This window comes from Ambystoma mexicanum, chromosome 4q, assembly GCF_040938575.1.
Source record: "Ambystoma mexicanum isolate Mex_15411 chromosome 4q, UKY_AmexF1_1, whole genome shotgun sequence".
Classification (NCBI taxonomy): Eukaryota; Metazoa; Chordata; class Amphibia; order Caudata; family Ambystomatidae; genus Ambystoma; species Ambystoma mexicanum.
In genome coordinates, this window is record NC_090928.1 from 1,099,424,761 (window position 1) to 1,099,451,427 (window position 26,667).

Genomic DNA, 26,667 nt, shown 5'->3' on the forward strand with positions numbered 1-26,667 from the left:
GAGTGGGAGCCTGCTGGCAGGTGCCCCTCACTGCTAGGGGTGGGGGTGCAGGGGAACATGAGTGGGACATGAGTGGGGGCCTGCTGGCAGCTGCCCCTCACTGCTGGGGGGTGGGGGTGCAGGGGAACATGAGTGGGGGCCTGCTGGCAGGTGCCCCTCACTGCTGGGGGGTGGGGATACAGGGAAACATGAGTGGGGGCCTGCTGGCAGGTGCCCCTCACTGCTGGGGGGTGGGGGTGCAGGGGAACATGAGTGGGGGCCTGCTGGCAGGTGCCCCTCACTGCTGGGGGGTGGGGGTACAGGGAAACATGAGTGGGGGCCTGCTGGCAGGTGCCCCTCACTGCTGGGGGGTGGGGGTGCAGGGTAACATGAGTTGCTGATCACTAGTGCAAGGTGACACGTGGCCTGGCTGGGGGGCATGGCCATGACCAGGGGTGCAGGGTAGTCCCCTGTGGTGTGGGCTGCCTGCAGGAGCCGTGGAGGGGGTAGAGGGCACACCTGGGAGGACCCACACTGCCAATTCACGTGTGGGACTCCACGTGCACCCCCGAAATCCACGTACCCCACCCGCACAGGGCCAATCGCATGTGAAACTTCCCGCGCACCCCCGAAATCCACGTACCACGCTCGCACAGGGCCTATCGTGTGTGAAAGTCCCCGCGAACCCCCCAAATACACGTAGCCTGCTCGCACAGGGCCAATTGTGTGTGAAACTCCCCGCGAAGCCCAGTGATACACGTACCCCGCTCGGCCAAGGCCTATCGCGTGTGATACTCCCCGCGTATCCCACAAATACACGTACCCCACTCGCACAGGGCCAATCGCGTGTGAAACTTCCAGCGCACTCCCGAAATCCATGTACCACGTTCGCACAGGGCCTACCACGTGTGAAAGTCTACGCAAACCCCCCAAATACACGTAGCCTGCTCGTACAGGGCCAATCACGTGTGAAACTCCTCTGGAACCCCAGTAATACACGTACCCCACTCACACAGGCCCTACCGCGTGTGATAATTCCAGCGCACCCCAGAAATACACGTACCGCACTCGCACAGGCCCTACCGCGTTTCAAACTCCCCGCAAACCCCAGTGATACACGTGCCCGGCTCGCACAGGGCTTTCCACGTGTGATACTCCCCGCGAAGCCCCCAAATACACATAGCCTGCTCGCACAGGGCCTACCACGTGTGCAACTCCCCGCGTACACCTCAAATACACGTACCCCGCTAATTCCAGCGCACCCCAGGAATGCACGTTCCCCGCTCGGCGTTTGCTGTGTAGCGGCTCTGTTAGCTGGTCCAGGGTTAGCGCTGCCCTTTGCGGTGGATTGGGGATTTTGATGGCTTTTCCTTGTGCGAGGGGCGTTCTTGGGGGCGTAACTGGCGCTGCGGGAAGTTCTCTGCGCCAGGGCTCTTTTTGCCTTGGGAATTCCATGAATACGCGGTGCGCCAGAATGCTGTTTAGCGCACACGGCTGGCGCACGCTGGCACACATTCCCTCTCTGCGTTGCTCGCGTGCGCTGCCTCTGCGCTGAAATCTATGAATTACCCCGTAAATAGTGAACAACATGAAAAAGCAAGACTGAAGGATGAAGTGGAGTTAGTCCATTTGTCTTACCTGAAGTGTGTGGACATTTACACAGCATGGTGGCCACAAACTTTACTTGGAAATTCTCAAATTAGACACCTCTTTGCCCTTTCTGGGGCTGATACTTTGACATTGGAAAGATATTTGAAAAGATGGAATACAGTACTAAATGCCAAATGTAAAATGTGTGGGGCAGAAGAAGGACATGTACGCAATGTTCTCCTTATCTGCCCAGCCTATGTATCATTGAGGTCCAGATGTATCACTACCCTAGTTAGGAAGGTAGGTCTTATATCTAACAAAAATGCAGTAATTCCATATATACTAGATTTTGAGATAGCTACCACAAACTCGACTGTGGAATTCATCTATGGGGCATGGAGACAGATATCCAGTAAGGATGGGCGCACATGAATTAGTGTAAAATATCTATATGACAATGGCTGTGAGCGACAACTTTTATTATTTCTTTATTCTATCACTTCACCTCTTCCCTGAAGAGTAACCTTCTATTTAGTTATTTTCTAAGAATGATTGTTATAGGTTTAATGGGTCTGAAAAATAGTTCTGAGGTTTATGGATTAACTCATTATTTTTTTATCTTTTTGTATTTTAAACTTGTACATTCTTTATCATTGGTCAATTATTGTACTGTGCATTTTTTCTATCTGAATCATGAAAGTCCTAATCAGCCGAAAATGTAATAAACTCACTCAATCACTCTCCTTCTTGGACCCGAGAAAGTGGTTTGCATCAGACAGTATGCTAATGACAGCAGATGTAATTTGATAGAGATTAACTGGTTCAGGGGTGCAGCGCAGTGAAGTAACAATGAAGCCTGCCTGACAAAGACCGTGGGATGTTGAACAACAGTAGAGTAATCTGAATCCATACCTCAGTGCTTGTTGTGCTGCAGAAGTGGCCCAGGCATCAGGCAAAGAGGTTGCAGAGAGAGGGGCACTGTATAATTAAAAGAGAGAAACTGGCCCTGGAAGATTTTCAGTGAATGGAGTCACAGGACTGTCCACTGTGCAACCAAATTCACACAGGGACATTATGGTTCGATTATAACACATTTGTATATTTGTATTTCTTTTGCTCGAATGTTAAACCCCAACTCTGTAGCGGCGAGTGTGGGGTTCAACTAAATTAGTATTCCTATCTATTAATCATCCTTAACGGTGCCCGGTATCCCTTACCGCCCTACTCGTAATGAGGTCCACTGACTTTATACCCGTGCTTCCAGGACAAGGTTTTGTGGAATCTAGGACAATGTCCATTTGCACCCTGTAGTCCCTCTCTCTTCCAACCCTCTGGTAGTGTATTTGTTAACACCATCTGGCAGACTGGATGACAAAACTGGACAAATACTTTGACATGACAAAACCCCTACAACAACCTAGTCATGGGGGGCTTACTGACCTCATTGATGTATCCACCAAGAGTCCTCAGAACTATGCAGTGGTGTGTCTAATTAAACATAATTGTGTTGTCTTCTGTTTTGTCTGAAACAGGAGTGGACCTACACAAAAACTCAGCAGATAAGCCAGAAGGAACTCTGTTTCTCAGTGCACACACTGTTCCCAGGTTCTCAGATGGTGCTCACACCGTGTAAAGAAGGAGACGCAAAACAGGTATGCCGATGCTGCTTGCACATCTATTGTCAATAAGTGTTTTCTTTTCTTCTGCTTGTGTTTTTTTTGGTGTTGAGTGCATATCTCATGATGTCGGAAAGGAGAACATATTTTCAATAATGGCAAATGTAAGTTTCTTTACCGAGAAACCTAAGATGATTTACAAGTGGATGATGTGCTGCTTTTCTAGTGATTTGTGCGTGGGTGTGTGCAGAGGGGAGCTTGGAGCGATTTAAGTTAAGATATGTAACACTTCTTAATAACGTTAGACTTCTGGGGCTAGTTAAAATGGGGAGATTATAAAGCACGTCTGAAAGTGTATTTCGCTGCAATGTAGCACAGCACATGGAACCCGCGTGTGTTTATTTTAGCAAACAGCTGTTGTTTTATATTGGCAATACCCTATGTCTTATTCTGCCTCTCCTTTGTCAAGATGCACATTTGTATTGAGGCAGTGAAGATAGTGGAATGACGAGGTGAGGCTTGGGAGACCATGCACAATGCAATCCTCACCTGATTTGTACATTTGCCAAGGGACGTCATTTAGGGGTCGCCAGGGGTCACAGCTGCAACCCCTGAGGTCTCCTTTGCTAACCCTGTGGTCTCCCTTGCTACCCTTAAAATAGTAGTAGTTTTTTTTATGCAAGCTCCTGGGCTGTGGCCAGTGGCATGTGGCTATTTGCTTCTGAAGTGGCTGGCTTTCTTGCTCAGGCCTCTTAAAAACACTTTCAGCAGTGACCATAAATAATAAAGAATAGGAATACCAAAAAATGTGTCTTTCTGGAATTCTAAACAATAATTGCAAGACTCATTAAAGGTTTATTTCAGGCACACTTCAGGGCGTGAGTCACTGATATAGTTTGCTCTTAAATAACTCAAGTCAGCCTTTCATCCTTCTGAGGTCGATAAATGAGTACCAACGCAGTTTGGGGGATATTGGATGCATATTTATTTCGATATAAAGCGCTTAAGCGTAAGTGCTATATCATTTCACAACATTATCATTTGGCCATGGACATCTGCTTGCATTGACAGTAATTTGGTAATATGGCCCTATACACACTGATCTTAACGATACATATGGCGATCCATTCTTGTATGAAATGTATATCAGATTATAGTGATATAGTAACCATATTATTCGTAGTGTACTTAGGAACAATGTTATGTGATGCCACTTCCTGTTTTGTCAAGGGGTGATAGGTTGTGTTCCATCGCTTCCCGCAATATCACTTGGGGGTGGGGTCAAATAGCATAACTTCCTGTGATGTCATCAGAGGTCAAGGGTCGTGTGATGGCACTTCCGCTACCCCTGGCATTTTGGTGAAATGACGTCCCTGCATTTGCCTCTTCCACCTTCATTTACGACTGCAGGAAAACTAACCGTGTTTTCCTCTGTTAACTATCAACAATGAGAATATTGTCCAGGGGTCCTGAGTGACATTTGTCTATTTCACTCTGGCCCCTGCAGTGAAATGCATCCAGTCTATAAGTGCCGATCTAAAATGATGTATTGTGTAAGCCCTCTTAGATCCACACCGCCACACTTATGTGCTATCCGAAAGGGCCTGTAGCAAAGGGGAATGGTTAAGAGTGGCATGAGTGACAAATCTGGAACCTGATCTTAAATAACATCCCTGGGGTACTGGCACCTTCCATCGCTCCATTGTCAACCTTCTCCCTCTACACACCACTAGAGACTCGGGGAGGCACAGAAAATGCATTGTTCCTGTGTGAGGTCATACCAGTCGAATATTGGGTTTTGTCATAATAAAAGGATATATCTTATTCTGCTAACTGCTTACTATGTAAGCCATATATGGCCAAATATATTTATTTCGTTCCCATCACTGTTGCTCACTACCCACCCCAAAAGGAAGCACACAGAGGCGATGCCAACAGTTTTGTGCAGGCATGGGAAACGTATTGCTAGGCACTGCAATAGATTAACTGTCCATTGACAGTAGCATCTGCAAAATAGTGCGATTATCTGGACATATAATAGCAGTGCCTGGCAAATACCTAATACTTATACACAAGCCAGAACTATTGGCTTTGCTTATGCTTGATTTTTTGCATAATTTTAGTGACGGACATAGTTCTTATAAATCGAGTGGCTGATGGCAGACCTGGTTAAAAGGTTTTTATTACACCAGTAAAGTTTTTACAGCTCTAAAGTGTGAAAGAAAGGCTTGAAAAGTAAGCTAAAGAAATCCCACAGGGATGTGCATTAGGTGGGAAGTGGCAGGAAGTGGGTGGGCATGGCTATAGTAATCAGCATGACCATGGATGGGTAAATAACCAAAGGACACCTCCAAAGTTGGTGTCCCTCCTCAGATGCCAATTCTCCCTCACGGTACTCTAATGGAATAATTTCTGTTTATAGGTGGCACTTTATCACCACTTAATAGCCAAAAGTAAAATTGTATTGCCTCTTCTGCACCGCACCCCACCTCATTGCTAGTCTTTTCAAGAAAATGGAAATGCTGTATCACTGCTTACACCTTCCTGTCTTCCTATGCACTCCACACAGAAAACATGTCTAACCACACGACATGTCCCTGCTACATATTCTCCTTTTATTCATTATAACAAACCTGTTGAACTCCCACGCTACCACTATACGAAAAGGGCCAATCTGACAAATCAGGATGACATCAACTGCTTTCATTGGTTGATTACCATTAAAATGAAAAGTGGGACATTAAAAAAACATAAATAATTGATTTAACAGTCGAAAGGAAAACAAAGGAATAGTAAAATAAAGTTAGGGACAAGAACAACAAAGAGAAAGGCTACATGAAAAAACAAGCAATGAACAACATAATAAAAGTGTCTTAAAATCCAAATATGGGTCCCCCGTGTAAGGCACAGAGGGCAGAATATTCCCACCTCCTGCCTAACCACAGAAGTCGAATGGAATATGAGCCTCCCACCCTGGTTGACTAGGAATCTTGGTTTTTGAGAACAGATAATCACGAAGCAGCCAATGGGTAAAGAGGGTAAGGGAGAGGTTGTGGATAGGTATGGGGAATTAGGAACACCGGAAAGAGGGTTAGGGATAAAGGCTTGGATAGAAAGTGGGGTTGAGGGAAAACAGAAGTCTGTATGGTACCCTTGGGGTACTCTTGAAGCAAATCCTCCTGGAAGGAAGACCTCTCAAGGTCTCCCTGTGCAAGTTGAAGTCCAGCGGTAATCCTTCCCTCCGGAAGAGTGGATTGTCAATAATCAGCAAACAGCATAGGTTGGGGCAGGCCCTTGAGAGCACAGCTTCACGCCTACTGGATAATGTGGTCCGGGGCCTGAGAACATCACATTTCCAGGGCCTATTAGCCCGTTTCTGGTTGTACCGGCAACAGAGTACCCCCATGTATCACCAATGCCCCAACAATCCTGACAACAGGGGTATAAAGACACGAAAGCAGATAAACACATTTTGAATGATGGTTTTACAAATATTTGTCCAGAGTATTATCAGATGTTTTAGCTGGTATCTTTTTGTCATGCTGGACAGCAGTAGGACTACTGCTGTAGAAAAAATGAGATCCGAATATAAATATGCATTTTTTGAGACAAAAAGATTTTACAATAGAGTTAAAGGTTAAACAAACAAAAACCTAAAGTCTACAAAAATTATAAATGCTAACGTTAATATAACAACATAAATAACTTTATCAATTATTTTAAACATGTATTATATTAAAATCAAATATCCTGTTAGCCTAACTTACCATGTTTTTGGTTTGCAAGGTTTTGCTTTTGCTATCAAATGTTTATAGTGAAAGTAATGGAATGTGCTGTGTGACTATTTCTTTTTTTATCAAACATTTTAAACTGTTGTTATTTATGTATTTAGTGTTGCTTATGTCTGTGCTGCTTTTGTTACTATTTACATTGTGTCTTATTTACAACATTTAATTTGCCACACCTGTTACATGTTTGGATTATTTGTGTGCAAAGTATGTCTGTTATACTTCAGATGTTACTATCGTTGTATATCATAAAAGTTGTGTATATATTGATGTCATAGTAAATGGTGCTATGTTTGTATTGTATATGATATTTAAAAGTTGTTTAGTTTAGTGTATGATATTGAATTATTTATGTATATTTTGTAATTGTAAATTAATGGTTAAATTACTTTTAATGTTTTAAAAATGTTCTGTGTATTTCATTTTTTAATTGCACTTTTGGAGGTATCCTGTTTGTGTACATTATAATTTCAGTTTGTTATTATTTAGTAATGTATTAAAAAAAAATGTTATACTTTAACATTCATTATACGTGTATATGTAATAGTTTTATATTTTATGATATGATAACTTGTTTGTATGTTTATAAATAATTTAATGATATATTTTTCAAAGAATAGTTCATTATGTTGTTACCTTAACCTCATAATTTCTAATGTTTGAAGACCTTAAGGTTTTGTTGGTTTAACCTGAACTCTTTCGTCAACAGGTTTTAAAAAGACTTTCTCTATTATTTTCAGTTACATGATTGTTTTTTGATTCTTAATAAACATACTCCCCATTTCTTTGTACATGTTGTATAAACACCAAGTGTCTGCAATGCACATCCTATATCTATTTATGTAAAACACTTAGGTATGTTTCTGTACTCAGCTGATGCAATTTATCAGTGTTAGGTTGAACGCTGCTGTTCAAATGGCAAAGTGCACCTCTGTGTGCACTTCCATTTCAACAATAGCAATCATTTTAACAAACTGAATGAACACGGTTCTATGTGGTCACCTTCACCTTCCACTATCGCAAACATTTGAAATAACTTCAAGTTTTCAAGTTACTTCTTTCCAACCCCACTTTACTTCACACAGGGCCCAGCAGTTCCAGTGTCAACAAATAGTCAATTACCGGCTCAACATTTCAGTCTCTAAAGAGCGAAACACTGTTGGACGACTGTCTCCTCAAAAAGCTAAAACTGAAATAGGGGCTGTAATTATGCTACTAAGCAATCTTATGCCATCAGAGGGACTCTGCAATAGAACAAGGTTGACAATAACATGTCTACAAAGATACATCATAGAGGCCCATGTAATTGATGGATTAAAATAAGATACTGTTCTTATACCGCACATACCTCTCGTTCCATCTGATACAAAAATGCTTTCAAATTCAAAAGAAGACAGTTTCCTATATGTTTAGCCTTTTCAAATTGAAAGTAGATGCTGTGATTATGCTACAATGCAATCCTATGCCATCGCGGGGACTCTGCAAAGGAACAAGGTTGACAATAACATGTCTACAAAGACACATCATATAGGCCCACGTAATTGATGGATTAAACTAAGATACTGTTCTTATACTGCGTATACCTCTCATTCCATTTCAAACAAATATGACTTTCAAATTCAAAAGAAGACAGTCTCCTATACGTTTAGCCACATCAATACCCATCAATACAACACAGGGACCTACGCCCCCCTCAAGGAAACGATTGGTGATAGTTCCAATATTTAAGAAGAGGGACAGAAGTGACCTTATGAATTACCGACCGCTATTGACCTTTAAGGTATGCTAGAACGGCGTATCTTACACCATAACAGCTAGTCTATATATTACTGGGCCTGCAGTAGCAGCCCAGTAGTTATGATTAAGTTGCTCATCTCAAGGGAAGAGCACTTTTTGGGTGGCTTATAACTTTGCTCCCTCTGGATGAATGCTCACTAAACTTTGCAAAAAAAAGTATATAGCCCACTCTGCAAAGTTTGGTGAGGTTTTGTAAAGGGGGGGGCAAAGTTATAGGGTGTGTCCCAAAATGTATTTTTTTCCCATAGACTGAATGGAGAAAAAACATTGCTAATGCCTACAGCCCAAACCGCTGGACGAATTTAATCAAATTTGCAGCAGGAGCGGCAGCTTGGTCTCGAAAGCATGGTTTTGTAAATTTGGTGGAAATCCGTCCAGTAGTTTTTTTTAAAAAATGACAAAAAAGTAGGTGCAAATAATGTGTGATATCTGGGTCGGCTCCATGGACACACTTCCCTGTTCACTCTGCGGACAGGACACCGATTGGCCAATGGACGTGCGTCATGTTCGCGGACAGGCAATGTGTTCGCTGATTGGTTGGAGTGAAGCATGAGGAACGTCACATTTTCTCGATGAACCCGCCATGTTGGATCCGGAGACAGCAGGCGTGGAAAAGAGCTGTAATTCAATTTTGGGGAGTGTGTTGGTGTGGAAGAATGGCTGGAGAGGATGTGGGAGTGAGAGATGGGTCAAATACTGTATTTTTTTAGGTGAGAAAAGGCTGTGATGTGATTGTGGTATCTGCGGTCACTGCTGCTGTTCGCGGACATCTAGGTCTTGTTCATGTTCCCACTGGCTCTTTCTTTTGCTGCCCTTACATAGGCATTTTTTCTCTGGGCCGACATCACCCCTTTCCCTAGATTTTGTTTTGAATCTTTATTGTTATGGGTTCTCACTTATTGGCCAAACAGGGCAGTGCTGTACATCTAGTCAGTCTCTTTTTCACTCTCTCACTCACATACATACACACACACACTCTCTCTCTCTCTCTCTCTCTCTCTCTCTCTCTCTCTCATTCTCTCATTCTCTCACACTTATATTCTCTTTCACTTTCTATTACGAACTATTACATCTCCTTTCTATTGTTATTTGTTTGTGTGTAGGAGCCGAGTCTACTTTCTGTTGCTCGTGTTTCAGTGGGCTGCGACCTACGTGTTCGTTGTGGGTGAGGCTACTGCCCGGCATGTCAGTTTGAGTTGGAATGATTAAAGACTTGGATGCACATCACATAGACTCCATGATTTATTTAAGGCCTTATTACATTGTGAGCTTTGATGAATGTATGCAATGTAACCTTAACAACACTGTATGTGTGTTTCTCTCTCACTCTTCAGCTTTTACTTCAATGAATTGGGGGGGGGGTACATAGGCTCCAAAGCTTGAGCTCTCAGTTCTGATAAGTTTAAAAAGTGTCATACTGGTATTGGTTGTGGGTATTTAATTGAGTATTGGGTGGAGAGGGCATGCATTGAAGAGTTTGTGCATTGGCTGCAAGTACTTTATTAGTATTTCAAGCGAAGTGGATAGGGTTTGAGGTGGTTGTGTTATGTTTTTGGGTTGTGGTGAGTTGGCATGTGTTTGCTTGCATGGGTGTGTTATGCTCCGGTGGTTTTGGCCAGGGCCTACAGTCTTGGGTGCATGGCCGAAGACATTGTTTTTTCATTCTCTGTGATAAAAGAAAAGATCACATGTTAGTTAAGGTAGTTTGTAATGATTTATTGTATTTCATAGCAGACATTTCTGTACTTTGTCGACCCTCATAGTTAGTGCTTTAGATCACTATGCTTCAAACCAATGTACTGTGCAATTTGCCCAGTTCCTGTGTTTTTTCGTAAAATCATTGGGTCGGTGGTACTATTGTTGTAATTAGATACCAGATGCCATATTCTGTTTATTTCTTGTTGCATGCATTTTAGCAGTACTGTTTTATCTGTTTGGTTGTTGCATAATTTTGGGGCAGTTAGATACCTGTTGGCGTATTCTAACTGTTTTATATGTTAGTACGTAAGAAGTGTTGTAGTTTGTGCTTTTAAACTTTAGTATTTCTTTTTTGTATGTGTGTAGTAGAAGGTTGCCATCTGCAAAGTTGTTGCTAGTCTGTTCTAAAGTTATTGGATTTTGTAAGTGACTTTCACTTCCAGAATATTTTCTCTGCATGTGCTCTATTTTTTCGAGTAGTTCTTTGGCTGCACAATGTAGAAGATTGTTATTTAAATTAGCCAGTGCTAAAGCAAGACTTTTGGCATAGTCCAGTTTATGAACCAGATTTCTTACAGTTGAATGGTGTGTTGCTATCCTTTTGTTATGGTGGAAGGTGCTTTTGCAAATAGGTCCAGAAATGCAGGCTAATGAATGTTCTTGTAGTCCTGTGTATTTGCGCACTGGACAGGAGTCCATAGTTTGTAATAATTTTACTTACAATTTATTTTTGCCTTTCACATACTGATTGAGGAACTGGCGTAAAGATGTGAAAGATTTTTTTGGCTATGTTACACATTGATGTGCATGGCCATTTGTAGACTGGACATATTGGTTCAGTGGAATGGACAGTTGATGCTAGGTTTGCTTGAGATATTTGTATGAGCAGTATTTCTTGTTCCATGATGGTATCATTAATCTTTTCATACCCTCGTCCACTGCTATGTATGGAAATTGGGTTTGTTTGCTTTCGTTGTATGCTTCTTCACTGAAATATGGTTCTGTGCTGGTGGTGTGACTGCACTCACCTGCACCGATGTTAGCAAAGCTATCTTTGTTGATATTTCATTTGTTGAGAAGTCCTTGTTTTAGTGTAGTAGTTCGTTTTGTTAGTGGTTTCATTCTGTTTAAAATGAATATAAATAATTTCCTTTTGAGAAGGATTGCACTGTCTGTGAGAGCTTCCAGGATTAGTTTTCTGCGGCAGCTTTAAAGGGTTCAGCATGATTTCTCTCCTGTTTTTATAAGTTTCTGAAGGGCTCTGTGGCAGAACATTTTTTGTAAAATCATTTTTTTTAGTAGGCTTACTTGTGGCTACATCAAGATGTATAGGCTCAGTGTTAGCACTAGTGGTAGTTGCAGTCTTTTTAACAACTGTATGTTTAGTTTTACATTTTGAAAGAGGAGTCAAAGTTTCTTTACTGCAAGCTGCTTTAGTTTCGCTTAGTGACTGTATTAGCTGTTTTGTTTGATTTTTTTTTAATACATTCTACTAGAGGTGGATGCCTATTTTGTACACTTTTATTTTAATTTGCTCTATTTTTGCGTTGCTTTCTACGTAGTAGATTTTTGGTAGGCATTCTTTGGTGTCTGTTGGAGAAAAACAGAAAGTCTGGGTGGGGGCGTTGTGCAATGTATGTGTGAATTGTGCATGAGTGTCTGAGTATGATGGTAGGCATGTATGTAGAGGTGTGAGACTGTTGAATGGGCTTTTACTTCAGGCTGGGAAGGCTATTCTCGTATTTGTGTGTTACTATACTGGAATTCAGATAACAATACAAAGTGTACACCTGTTGAGGTGCAATTAGTAATACTGAATTTAATGCTGCAGGGTTGATACAATTGTTTGTTCTACAATACGAGAGGTTTATAGTGTTTGAGTAACAGTTAGGACATTATGACAGCATTGCACTTACTTTGTTGGATGCAAGGAGTAGGTTTCATCTGGGTTCTGTCTTGTACATCAGATGCTGCTGGTTTTTAGGAGCGTAGTCTTCACTGCAATTGTGAAAAAAAGGAAGTTAGTAAATATGTGTGTTAATGTCACAGTAATTTCCCTTGAAGAATAGATTAGTTACATTTGCAAAAGGAATTATTTCTTGGAAGCGGTACTGTATGTATTAAATTACATATTGTTCTATATGAATGGGGATTTTGGAGTATCAGCTTCATTCCTAGGGGGGTTAGTGGAGTATTTATAGGTGTGTCCTATGAGGTGCACTTTTGTAAGTATGTGTTTCTGTTGCACTGTTTAGTGTGGTAATATATTAGTGGAAGTTGTAGTAGGGTGTGAAAGCTTGCAAACATATACAGATTGAAAGGGGGAATGTTTTTGTGTTTGTAATTCCATAAAAACAATTTCTGCATAGATGTTTCCTAGATGAGTGCTGGAAACCTTTCAGTTCTTTGACTTTGTTATGCAAATTCCTATTAGCACTGTTCTGAATGTACAATTGTATTTGTATGGCAAGTGTATGAAACAAACTGGTTTCTAGTTGTATGTCCATTGTATTAATTTGATAACATGTGTGCGAAAGAGTAAGTAGTTGTGAAAATGAAAATTTAAAGAAGAAAATCATAGTATGCATATTACAATGAGTGATTTTGGAAAATGCAAAGTAGTAAAGCGGATAGATTTACAAGTGAAACTTGATGATAGGATGTTAGAAAAAATACAGTCGTTTGTTTTGTTGGTTTTGTAGGGTAAGTGCAGGTATTTTGTTTATTTGCATTTATAATAGAGTTGCAGTTCTAATATACAGAACGTGTTTATACATGTGTTCACATGTGTTTTGTGTTGATGTATGTAGGTGTAGATCAAGCTGGATGCAGAATACTTGGAGAGTATTGCAGTAGTTTTTGCTGTAGGTGTTTTCCAGTGACAGAAGATTTGCAGTGAAAGTGATGCTAGAGTTAGATATAGAGGTCTTGGATGTGATTGGTGGATAGTTGAGTGACTGTTTAACAATAGCCAATCAAGGAGTGCTGTAGAGAGTGAAGTGGATAGGGAAGAAGGGCTGTCTATGTGTTACGATGTCAGGGCGGACACCGCGGTAGTTCACGGAAACGGCGTGCTACATCCAGGGCTTCTGTGTCTGCCTTGCATGAAAATGGGAGTATACTTGAGGATTAGCCAATCAAATTTGAACACTGTGTTGTATAGGAAGGGAGGGTTATAGTTTTTTTTTTTTGTTATTCCTTTGTTGGCTGTTTAGTGAAGATGGCTAGTGTTGAATAGAGACAGAGTATTACTCTGTAGATAGTGGGAGATATTTGTGTGCAATATCTGAAGAGGTATATTGAGGTAAGAGGCATTTGTGGAGATCTTGGTTTTCCAGGTGTACAGGCTTTTTGGAACTATGTGCCAAGCCGTAATTTTCAGGCTTTGTTTGATTTGTGCAGATATGGCTACTGTTGGTAGTCCTGATGTTTTGATGCTGCATTGTGGAGGAGAGCATTTGGTATATATTTTTGCTGGAAGTTTGCTTCCAGACTGAAAGCAGTTGGTGCAGCAACTGATGTTGTTGTTTCCTACTGTGAAGATGTGTTTGTCTTATATAACACCTAGACCACTATGGAATAATCCAAATGTACTATGTCCCCAGCAAAATGTTGGCAAGTGTGTTGTTAACAGGGGCTTGTCAGCATTTCTTTGCAGTTGTGGAATGTTCTCCTGTGACAATGACAGCATTAATCCTCAGATTTTGAACTTTTTCAATGCAGATGGCATTTCTCTATCCACTATTGGAAATGCTATTAGGTTGTGCAATCTTAGGGATGCTTTGAAAAGGTTCTTTTCAGAAACACCTTTACATTTAAATCTCCTACCCTGGTTGAAATATTTGTCTCTATTCCCACAAATTGTACGATATGTCAGAAGACATTCCGGTAGTCCACGGACCTCATGTGTTACATCCAGGGATTTTGTGGTTGGTAGGCATGGAAATGGGACTCTGCATGTTAGGCTATTCATAAATAAGGTTTACTGAGTGCGGGTTGCAAGGAGAGATTGTGTCAGAACATCTGTTTGCATAGAGGAGAGCAGATGCCTATGATTATGGCTCTGTCTTTTAAGAAAAAGACTATCTGGATATTGGGAGACTCCTGGATACATTGGTTGGAGGTGCATGCACAGAAATATGGAGTGGCTGCAGATCTTGGATTCCATCATGTGGGTGTGCAGTGGAATGAAGTGTGCAGAATGACATGGCTGGATTTGGTTCCTCTTTGTGCCACTTTGGTGACACACCGTCATCCAGACATTATTATTTATTGTGGAGGGAATAGTTTAGGATATTCTACTGGAATTTTGTTGCAGTTTGCAATGAAAGAAGGACTTGGGAAAGTGATGGACATGTTTCCAAACTCCTGAGTAATTTGTTCTCGTATTGTGCAGCGACAAATGTGTCTGCGCTCTTCTTCATTTGGTCCGCAAATGGAGAAATCGAGACACAATGTCAACAAGGTTTATTTGTGCCTTTTTGAGAGATGTTGGCATGTCCTCCTTCTACAATGAAAATATTATGTTTCGCAGCACAAACATTTTTCACAGGGGTGGAGTAAATCCGACTGATGCTGGCAATCAGATTTTTCTGCGAAATATTCAAAATGCATTACAGCCCTATTTGGAAATATAACAACCATTTTTGCAGTAAGAATTGACCAATTCAACTTTTCTAAAACAAGCACCACAAAAAGGCTCTTTTTAGAGTCACCTCTTTGACCTTGAAAAACAGTGCAATGTTTTTGATACCCCTGTCCGCGGACTTTCAAAATTGCACAAGGCCCTGCAGCATTTCATTGGAACTTCTATTTCTAAACTGTGAAAGGTTGTTCTGAAAAGAGCTTTTATTTTTTTGTTTTTGTGGTTTTGTATTTTTTTGGTGTTTTTTACACGACTCACAAGGAAAGGAAAGGTAAGGAGGGTCGGGAAGGGACACCAACCACGAGGATAAGAAAAGGCAGGTGGAGAGAGGAAGATGTAGGGTGGGCCTTACTTAGATAGTTGGCATTATTTTTAATGCACCCGGACCACAGCCTCAAAATCATTTCAAAATGACTCCCCACTGTAGAGTACCACATTGCAGTACATATTTAATACAGTGACCCTTGAAAGGTAAGGGTCTACTGCATCGCGTATGGCCTCCGAGGTTGGTTTAGGGATGCGCTGCTCCACAAGAGTGTCTCTTCTGGTGACAGGAGCAGATCCAGAGGATGCTGTAGAGGAAATCAACCTACTAGTTCTATCGTAGGGGACAACCTTCCAAACTGCTGCTGTGTGGAACAAGTTTAGGTGTCGCCGCATGGTGGTGCTCCCATAGCTATAAAAACCTGGTTTGCCATTACTGAGCTCCATCTGGCAGTCAGTGCAGCACACCTTGTTTGCACGTGCTTTGGGTACCCCTCCAACGGTGGTAAATAACCTCCACACTCAAGACTCACACTGGCCGGCACTAGTAAGGATTTCCTCTACCTCATCCTCATGTTCCTCCTCATCCCTCTCTTCATCTCCATGCCTGTTCCCCTCTCCAGGTCTTTGTGAAGGTGGTGGTGGTGGAGGGCTGGGGTGGTACTGAGGCAGAACCAGCAGCAGCAGGAGCAGCCATGGATGCCATATCCAAAGTCCTCCAGTTCTCAGGAACCACCAGGAAGTCAGCAATCAGCAGACAGGAAAGAGCAATCCACCAGTGTCTGACAGTTATGGACAGTCGCAATGTTCTTAGGACCCGATGGTGGCATGCGCACAAGTGTCCGCCGGACAGGGAGTGGGGTCCTGAACTAATTAAAGGTGCGTCATAACTCGGCGGACGGGTTATGTGTTCTACGGACACTTCCACTCTGATTGCGGACAATACGAATGGGGGGATGTTCTTAGGACACCCTATTTTTAGTAATAGCAGACATGCAGACAGATTATTTGTCCTACAGATACATCCATTTTGATTGCAGACAGTCCGAACAGACATAGTGTCCTTAGAACACCCCCATTTTGGTTAATTGCGGACATCCTGGACAGCCGAGCCTTCCGCAGACACCCTAACAGCCTTTTAAGAAAAAAGAAAACACAGACAAATATAGGAACAGAATATAATATTGTATTTATTTTATTATTTTACAAAAATATAGAAATTATGAAAGATAGGAGTAAGCAGAAATTGAGACATATACAGGGGAATTAGGGTTTTCTACATGTTGGATGGTAGGGGATGAAGTTATTGAGGTCTCTTCATAAAGTTTTTGGTAAAGGGATATTATGGTTAAGTTGCTCTACTAAAAACGTATGAAATTCAGTGAAAAAACGTTAATAAAGGGACATTATGGTTACAAGTAAAACCAAAAACAGAAATTGGCCAGTTATCCAGACCTTATACCATGACCCGGACAATCTGGCCACTCCCCATGGCCACAGGCTATACCTCAGTCACCAAAGGTATGTCACCTACAATATGACATTTTTTAAATAATAAAACACGGACACATTTGCAAACCATGCTTTCAGGACCTTGCCAATGCTCCTTAGACAAGTTTGCTGGAAATCTGCACATGTTTTATTTCTTCAAAAGTGCCAAAATGTACATACAAATAATAGTCATATAACAATAATCATATAACTAACCCCCACTTGACAAAATCCATTCAGGATGCACAAACATTCAATGTTGGGTATCTAATCTTTCTGAAAACGTTTGTCCACAGTGGTCAAACAGCAGCAAAGTTATAAGCCATCTAAACATGTTGTGACCCCCCCTCTAATTTAGCCCCCTCTTGACAAAATTCCACCAAACTGCATAATGATGTATATCTAGATCTAAAATCGTTTTTGCAAACTTGTGTGCAGATTTGTCAAATGATACCACATTTATGAGCCTTCACAAGATTTTGGGTCCCTCCCTCAAATTTTGCTCCCTCTTGACAACAGCACCACACCTTTCAAAACCATCCAGAATCAGGTCTAGAATGAAATTCAGAAATTTCATGCAGTTTCATTGAGTTATAGGGCATCCAAAAACTGCTTTTATGAGCATAGATGTCCTTGAGCATGGGGGCACTTTGGGGTTTCACATGTGGGAGAAGGGGGTAAAGTGGGGAGTGGGCGAGTTGATGGCTGTGATGGATATGGATTTGGTGAGGTGTCCGATGTGGATGATGGGGTCTCCAATGGTGTGTTTAGAGTTGGCGAGTGTGGTGTGAAAGAAGCGGGGATTGTGGGGTGAGATCAAAGCTTTGGGTCAGGCGTATGTGGCAGGGAAGGAAGGGTGCAGGGTGCTCACGGATGGTTCAAAGGATCCAGTGTGTCTGGGAGAGTGGGTATGGCGTATTATTTGGACAGCACTGGGGAGTATAAAGTGGGGCGTCTGACGAATGATGTGTCGATTTGTACGGCTGAGTTGGTGGCTATTGCATTGGCGATTGATAGGGTGTGCGAGTTGAGGTTTGAGAAGGTAGTGGTGTTTTCAGATTCATTGAGTGGGTTGCAGGCGATTCTGGCAGGGGATGGTGATAGGAAGGATGTGATTTTGGATATCAGGAGAAAGATTGATCGGTGTGTGCGTGGGGGGATGAATCTGGAGTTGGCGTGGGTCCCCAGTCACAGTGGCATTTTGGGTAATGAGTTGGTGGATCAGGCTGCGGGTGAGGGTATGAGAAGGGAAGCGGTTGATGTGAGGTTGCCTTTGAGTGTGGACGAGGTGAAGGCTGTGATGGTGAGACGGGTCATGGATGAGTGGGAGGAGAGGCGGGTGAGTGGGGTGAAGGGCAGGTGGATGTTTGGTGTTCGTGGGAAAGTGTCAAAGAAGGTAGATGCGGGAAGTCTGAAATGGAGGAGGGGGGAGGAGGTGATGCTGAACCGATTGAGGATAGGGCATGTGGGGCTGAATGACTGTCTGTTCCGAGTGGGGAAGTGAGAGTCGAGGGACTGTGTGGTGTGTGGGGTGCCTGAGACTGTGGGACATTTTCTACTTAGATGTGAGGGACATGTTGCAGAGAGAGAATTGATGAGGGTTCGGTTGTCTGCGCTGGGTGTGGCTGAGTTGAGTGGGAAGGCTTTGTTGGGAGGTGACGGGGTGAGTGGCAGGAAGAAGAGCAGTGTGTTGTTGGATTTTGTGAGACAGACGGGGAGGTGGGAGGAACTGTGAGTTTATGTGAGCTAAATAATGATTGGGGGGTTAGGTGCGCATCATTCTTTAGGATGGGGAAGCACCTGCGTGGGTCCGCCCACGCTTTCGATAATTTAGAAGAAGAAGCATCTAATATGTTTGCGGACATTAGAGGCCTGCCCAGGACTGTTTGCAGACATCTGAGAAGAAAAATGCCAGTTTTGGGCTTTTAAAGGCCATATCCCATCCGCATCACCCCTCAACTCCCCAGAGATTGTTTTATTAGTTTGATTAGTGCAATGTTGTGTTTTTTTTTAAATATTTTTTACTGCAATGTTCGAGGACACCAGCGGATGTCCGTGAATCTAATATGGCAGGCGTTTTGAAAAAACCTGACGCAGCTTGTGTTTTTTATTGACCGCAGACATCACACCACCCTCTAGACCAATTGGAGGCTGGTCCACAGACCGAACAGGGAAGTGAGTCCACTGACCAAACCCAAATAACACAAATTCATTTTTTTCACCTACTTTCTGCTCGTTTAAAAAAAAAAAAATACTGGATGGATTTACACAAATTTACAAAAGCACGCTTTCGGGAACAAGCAGCCACTCCTGCCGCAATTTTGGTGGAAATCCGTCCAGCGGTTTGTACTGTAGGCGTGAACATTTTTTTCCATTGCGTCTATGAGAAAACCATACATTTTGGGACCCCCTATAACTTTGCCCCCCTTGACGAAACCTCACCAATCTTCGCAGGATCAGTCTGATGGGGCCATATACTTTTTTTGCAAAGTTTTGTGAGGATTAGTTTCAGGGGGTGGCAAAGTTATAAGCCGCCCAATAAAGTGTCCTTCCTTGGGTTGAGCAATTGAACCATAACTACAGGGCCACTACTGTGGGCCCTGTAATATATATATACATATATATATATATATATATATATATATATATATATATATATATATAACGCCTCGAAATAGGAGGAGTGTTGCACTTGGGAGGACCCATACTGGGGTCATTTTTCTATTTGTGGAAACGAATTTCCATTGTTTTTTTAAAATGCGATGTATGCATTTTTTCCCTGTGTAAACCAATAAAGGAAGATAACAAGAAAACGAGAAAGCGTTGGTGCGGATTTCAAATCCCTCTCCCCCCTTTTTTTGTGGAAACTGGGTGAATATGGCATTGTGGAGAGTGCAGATCGATTTTGCTACCCGAAGGTAGAATTATTATATATATATATATATATATATATATATATATATGAAAAACAAACAAAACTGCGACTTGAGAGTTTACGGCAGCACTCCTCCATCACGATTTCATGAACCATGCCAAACTCCTGCATAATCACCGTAAAAAAGTCCTTTATTCAATTATTGGTGGACAAAAGAGAGTGCCTGATATACACGTTGGATAGGGAGGCAATCGAAGTGGTCTGCAAATGCAAATGTGTAGGCCTTATTTTGGACAATAAACTACGGGGCACACATCATTTGGATCAAGTCAATTTAAAAACTTTGCATGTAGTTGGTAGTATTGCTTCCTTCACACGAAAGGGTGGAGGATACTCAGTTGGAATTCTGACTCAGTTATATCAAGCTAAAATGTTACCTATCATGGTGAACAGGGCTGAAATATGGGTGACTGAAATTCTATTGGAAGTCAACAAAGTGGAATTCATACTACTAAAAAGACTTATGAGATTGCCTCCTGAACATCTATTGAAATGATATATCTTGAATTTAATATCATTCTGTATCATGTGAAAATTCAGCTTTCTTGCTTATATACATATTGGAAATTGGTAAATGTCCCAGTTAACACTTTGTATAAGTTAATCTATGAAGCGTTATTATAAAAAGCTAGTCATATGTCCACTAGCTGTATTGCTAAAATTAAGCTAACTGCAGATCGATGGCTTGCCCTAGCCTCAGGGAGATCCCTGGGATTACAATGAAGTCGGTTTTACTTGGGTACAGTCAGGAGCAATCAGTTGTTTACCTCGCAACCAAAAGCAACTCTGTAGTGTTTGTTGATTATATCCTGAAAGGGGTGGAATCCCTAAGCTATATTCAACAAATTGAAAATGAACATTATGAAGTCCTTTGAGATTGTTGAAGCTTGGTTGAATATACCGAGGGACAAAAGACAATATTGCTTGTGTGGTGAGACACAAATAGTATCTGTTAACATATTTTGCCTGCATGTCCCTCTCTCCTGGAACTAAGGTTGACTGGTCTTAAAGCTGCTGGACTTGGGAGTGCACTTTCAGGGGAGGCTCATTGGTCCATGTTCATGAGTGGAAATCATAAATCGTTTATTTCCTTAACCATCTTTTGGAGGAAAATTGTGTATATTTTTGACATTTTGACATGGCTTGAGGATGTGATTTAATTAGAATAATGTAGCTGGTTGAATTTTTTAGCAGTATATGGATGCTTTTATTTATTTATTGATTTTTACTTATTGATTGTTCTGTGTTTTTTTGCTGTGATTTTATCTCTGATTGCAACTTTTTTGTATTCTTTTAGGTTTTATGGAATATTGTTGTATAGTTGACTTATGTTTAAATATATATATATATATATATATATATATATATATATATATATATATATATATATATATATATATATATATATACAGCCAATCGTCAACTAAGGGATCTGTACTGTTATTCCAGGCTGCCAAAAAATCCCTTTGGTGATATACAGTCAGAGCTGACTTATCTATGCACCAAGTGGGCCGATAAAGGCCTCATTGAGGTTGAGTTAGCCAAACTTCTTGTTCCTGACAGCCATACAATCGCTACTATATACTTCCTGCCTAAGACACATAAATCTCTGACTCACCCGCCAGGCAGGCCGATTGTCACTTTATGTGGTTCCCTTCTTGAACATATGGCCCAGTTCATTGATGAGACCTTGTTGCCGTTTGTTTCAGTGTTAACTTCCTATCTACGGGATACTAAGGACTTTCTGAGTCACATTACTAATATACCTTGGGAGGAGGGTCTAATGTTGGCAACTCTTGATGTTGTTTCTTTGTATACCTCCATTGACCACACAACTGGGTTGACAGCTTGCAAATATTTTTTGGACACTCGATCTCTCAATTTTCTAGGGCACAGCTGTATGATTTTGGATATGCTTCTGTTCTGTTTAACTAACAATGTTTTTTCTGTTTGAGGGCTTCTTTTATCAACAGGTTAGAGGTACTGCTGTGGGCAGTACCTTTGCCCCATTATACGCTAATTTGACCATGGGGTGGTGGGAGGCTACTTTTCTGTCTGATTTACTTTCATCTAGTTTCCCTACACAAATTATTGGTTGGTGGCGTTACATTGACAATGTTTTTTTAATTTGAAAAGGAAATGAAAGTGAGTGGGCATCTTTTGTGGATAGCATTAACAACAATGCTATGAATTTGAAATTCCCTGAATGTCACAGTTCCACTGAGTTGTATATTTGGATGTCAATGTGAGGCTAGGCTTGACAACCGTGGCATTCATACATCCCTTTACAAAGAACCCACCAATACAGGCCTCCCTCTGCATGCCACGAGATGTCATCCGCCCTCCTGTAAGAATAGCATTCCCTATGGCGAATTTATTCGCTTTCGGCGCAACTGTACAGATATCCTTGAATTTGACCAGTGTTGCAGTTTGGCTGCTGTTGGTTTTTTACAACAGGGTTACCGAAAGAAGACTATAGAAATAGCCTTTGTTAAAGCATGTGCACTTTCGAGGGAAAAACTATTGCATGTTCCTACCAATAAGAAGAACAAGGACCATGATGATCCCCGCCTTATTGTCACATTTAATAATGCTTCTTATGATGTCCGGAAGATTATTATGAGACATTGGCGCATCCTTATGCTTGACAAAGATCTTGGTCCAGTACTGCCAAAGTGCCCCATACTGACCTACAAACAAGCACCTTCACTGAAGCACAGACTGGTTTCTAGTTATGTATCTCCTGTTCAAAAAAACTCTACCATGACCAATTGGCTACCAAGTTTTCCAAAAGGGTTTACCAAGTGCCAAAAATCTAAGGCCTGTCCACTGTCCGCTACTGCCTGCAAATCCTTTATACATCCTATCACAGGCACTGAATTTAAACTAAAACATTTTATCAACTGTGATACCCCTTTTGTAGTGTATGTTCTTGCGTGTCCCTGCTGAAAATGGTACGTAGGGTACACTACATGTATATTGAAGCTCAGTATTTTGCAGCACCTTACAGCCATTAAGAATTTTGACCCTACGTACCACCATGGGCAAACATTTCAGGCAGGAACATGATAGTGATGTTCACCTACTTACGTATTTTGCTGTGGCCCATGTCCCGACTCACTTGAGAGGAGGTGACCGAACCCTGAAACTTAGACAATTGGAAACCAGGTTAATTTTAGACTTTGATACTAAATACCCCAACAGTCACAACGTGGATTAGGAGTTGCATACTTTTATGGGAATCTGATACTTTGTTCCTTTCGCTCCAGTTTTTCTTGTTCTTGTCTGTCTGATTTTGGTTACCTAATTTTACTTCTCTTAGGTACTAATATGACTTATTGCTCTGGCCTGGAAATGCCTTGTTTATTTTAATTTTATTATCTGTGTTATTTAACCAGATTCATTTTTTTCTTGGTTTCACGGCTGTCTTGCCATACTGATACATTAGGGGAACGTAACTTTATGATTATGATATAGGTTTATTTCAAATCTATCTTTTCTATGGGTATTGCTTTTTTTATTTCTATTTTTTGCCTTCTCTCCTTATCTGTTATTCTATAAGGCCGAGTACTGTGTAGATTTCTTGTTCTCATATATTTGTTTTTGACTGTGTGGGCACTTGGCCAACAAAAAACCAACTACTTTTTAAAGAATTTAGGGTACATAGTGTTTTTATTTGAACCCTAGCTTGCAGCCACATGTATTTCGATATGGAATTTTATCGGAATGCACTTGCGCTTGCACTTTATGAGTATCAAAAAACTTTGGTTGATTGTCTACTGCTGCTAAGTCGGTATGTTTACATAGAAATGCACTTGCACTTTATGAGTATCAAAAAACTTTGGTTGATTGTCTACTGCTGCTAAATCGGTATGTTTACATAGAAATGCACTTGCACTTTATGCTGTAGCTGTGGGCTGCCCCACTCATCAGATCTTTCGCTATTGCACTTGCACTTTATGGCCCATTTTTAGAAACATGTTTTAATTCGATGGTCGCATTTTTCTGATAGTGATGCATTTATTTTTAACAAGCCACCAGTGGCCTCATATCTATATTGTTATTCTATATATGGATTTCTTTGACTTTATACTGCTGCTATGTTAATATGTTTACATAAAATTGCACTTGCACTTTATGTTATAGCTATTATCTGCACGTTTTGGAAAGTGATGTTTTCATTTCCAAAAAAGATATCTTTATGTATGCATCCATATCCATAATCCTTAGTTTTCAATAATGGGATTTATATTTCAGTATTATGCTTACCTCCTATTTGGTGACATTTTAAACATGTTTCTCAAATTATTTGACTGTGCAATGTATTATACTGCCATATCTAATTGTTTATATCATTGATATGTATTAGATTTTACTCTAGTCTGATATGGCCGCCCTGGTTTTTATGGCATAGTGGCTGACTTGTGGAGACAGGCAAAATGGAAGAGGGACAACTCTGCAATATGTATTGTGTTTTTCACTCTGGTTCCCTAACGTGACCAAGCGCTCATGGAAGCGAGAAACGCTTTGTTCAGGACCCATCCTTAGCGTCCTGCTTTGTTTGCTGTGTGTGTTTTGCTTTTTTCTTACCATCATTAAAACACGTGTCGTTACATTGATTCGAGTTTGTCATTTTTGGGACCAGCAGTACCTCATGTCTGGAGTGCGTTTTTTTCCCTCTGCTGTGCTTTTCGTTATATATACGTTACGTTATATAGGGCAGCCCTTCTACCTACACTGGCCACAAACACCACACTAGAATTTAACCATATAACAAATACGTAAAATACTCCTTCCAATAACAAGACTCAACCTGAACCGCCCCACTCCCAATATAGTCCGCAGACAATAAACATGACCGTGGAATCAGCGGCACCTGCAACGGTTTTTTTCACATATAAAAACAGCTCCCTACCAATGTTTTTCCTCACCCTTTACAAGCGCTCTTTTGGCCACAAAATAACCCCAAATATATTTTCCAGAAATCTTTTTCTCATTGCACTGTCCGCAGACTACGGCTGGTGTCTGCGGATTCAATATGGCTACCGCTGCAAAAAATATGATGGTGCTCATGTTCTTCAACATCCAATCAGTGTGGGTCTTTGGTGTACAAGCAACCTCCTGATTGGTCCAGATGTGTCCATGGACTCCGAATCAGGAAGTGAGTCCGCGGTTCGGACCCAGATATCGCACATTTTTCAGGACACACTTTTTGGCCATTTCTTAAAAACTACTGGACGGATTTACACCAAATTTTAAAAAGCATGCTTTCGGGAAACAAGCCACCGCTTCTTGCACAAGTTTGGTGAAAATCCATCCAGCGGTTTGGGCTGTAGATGCAAGCAAAATATGTTTTCCATTGTGTCTATGAGGATATCATATAAAAGGGAAATATTACATATCATAATGGTCACATCATACCTTTCCAAGCAAGGAGTAAAACAGAAGATTAGCAATAGCTTTGTGACAACAGTAAACATTTAAAACAATCACTTAGGCATTCTTTAGGTCCTTTTTCCTAAATACTAGTGCTAACCTCAAAAAGGTCTACAGTGTCCATGAGATCAAGAGAGTATCAGCTAATAAAATAAAAAGATTCGCTGGTGTGCATGGGTAAAGTTAAAATTGTGTAATACTGATATTAAAGTGTGTTTGCGGACATGTTAATATATTGGACAAAAAAGAATATATGTAAAATATATATGTAAAGAATATATGTAAAAAGTCTTCGTCTGCCGGGCCATTATTCAACAAATCACAAATAACATTCTGATGATCACCAAAGGTCAATCTTGCCTTGGCAATTGTAAGGGAAGTACATTAAAAGTGGTTTTGGTGATCTAAAGCCTTCATTTGGAAAATTAGACAATGACAGATATTTTTGGGGAGTATTCAATGTCAACAGAATATGCTGACGATTAGCTGGTTTCTGTAGTTCTGTTTCATCCCTATCAGCAATTCAAATCTCCTGAAGTCTGTTATGGTATATTTTTATCTCTCTTTATTAGTGCAGGTTGGTAAATAGGGAAATGTATAGTGGGAGACAAAGCTCTTGAAACAGGTGCTAGAGTCAAAACCTCTACAGAGGAGGGGAAGGACCAAACACTTCTAAAAAATAAGCATCATTTTTAATAATAAGTCATCAAGGTTAAAACGAATGATTAAATTCACAGGTCCACAATACAAAACTTCACATCTAATATAAAACAGGGAATACGTAACAGGCACAAAATGCTAGCTAAAGCAAGTTCAAAGGAAAAACACAAGGTACATAAAAAGCAAGTAGTAGTGTACCAAACTCCATTAGGATTAGTGCATCATATTTTCGTGTCTCTGTTTTTAATCCAGAGAACTGTCTCGACATGTTTCTGTTCTTAAAACATAAATAACGAACATTCATCAGGAGAAGGTAGTTACAACGAGAAAACCTAATTCCTATTGGATCATGGATTAGATCAAAGTCAGTCTCATAGCACCTGTAGAGTTAAAAACACATAAAAATAAAGGATCAGCTGGTGGATAGCGTAAATACTTCAGAAAGTTCAGATAAATGAACCAGAGGACCAAAAAAAGGGGGTAAATTACCTTATCTGGTGCTCGTGGGGGCTCTCTACTTCAAAAGATAAGTAGGTGTAGGAGACAGAATCAGTCCTGCAAAATATATAATATAGAAAAAGCATCTAAATGAGCTTTTCAACAAAGCAATATCTGTGCTCAAAACACATACTAAGAATCAGCAGACTGCCCTACCATAGGCCAACATACTAGTAGACAAAGAAGTCACAGGTATAGCTTGATTACCTCTGGGTGCGAGTGACAAAGAACCAAAGAGGGCCACCGTGGCGGAAGTACCCAAATAGTAGT

The 26,667-nt window shown here is 41.0% G+C and overlaps 1 protein-coding gene across 2 annotated transcripts in view; it reads left to right on the plus strand.

Annotated features, from left to right (window-relative positions):
- The window catches only part of GALNT14 (polypeptide N-acetylgalactosaminyltransferase 14), a 1,917,720-nt gene that overhangs the window by 1,845,332 nt on the left and 45,721 nt on the right, over positions 1–26,667 (plus strand). For both annotated transcript variants that reach the window (XM_069608667.1, XM_069608668.1), the window contains exon 14: positions 3,102–3,221. In XM_069608667.1, coding sequence (XP_069464768.1) covers positions 3,102–3,221 — 120 coding nt within the window. The remainder of the gene's footprint in view (positions 1–3,101; positions 3,222–26,667) is intronic.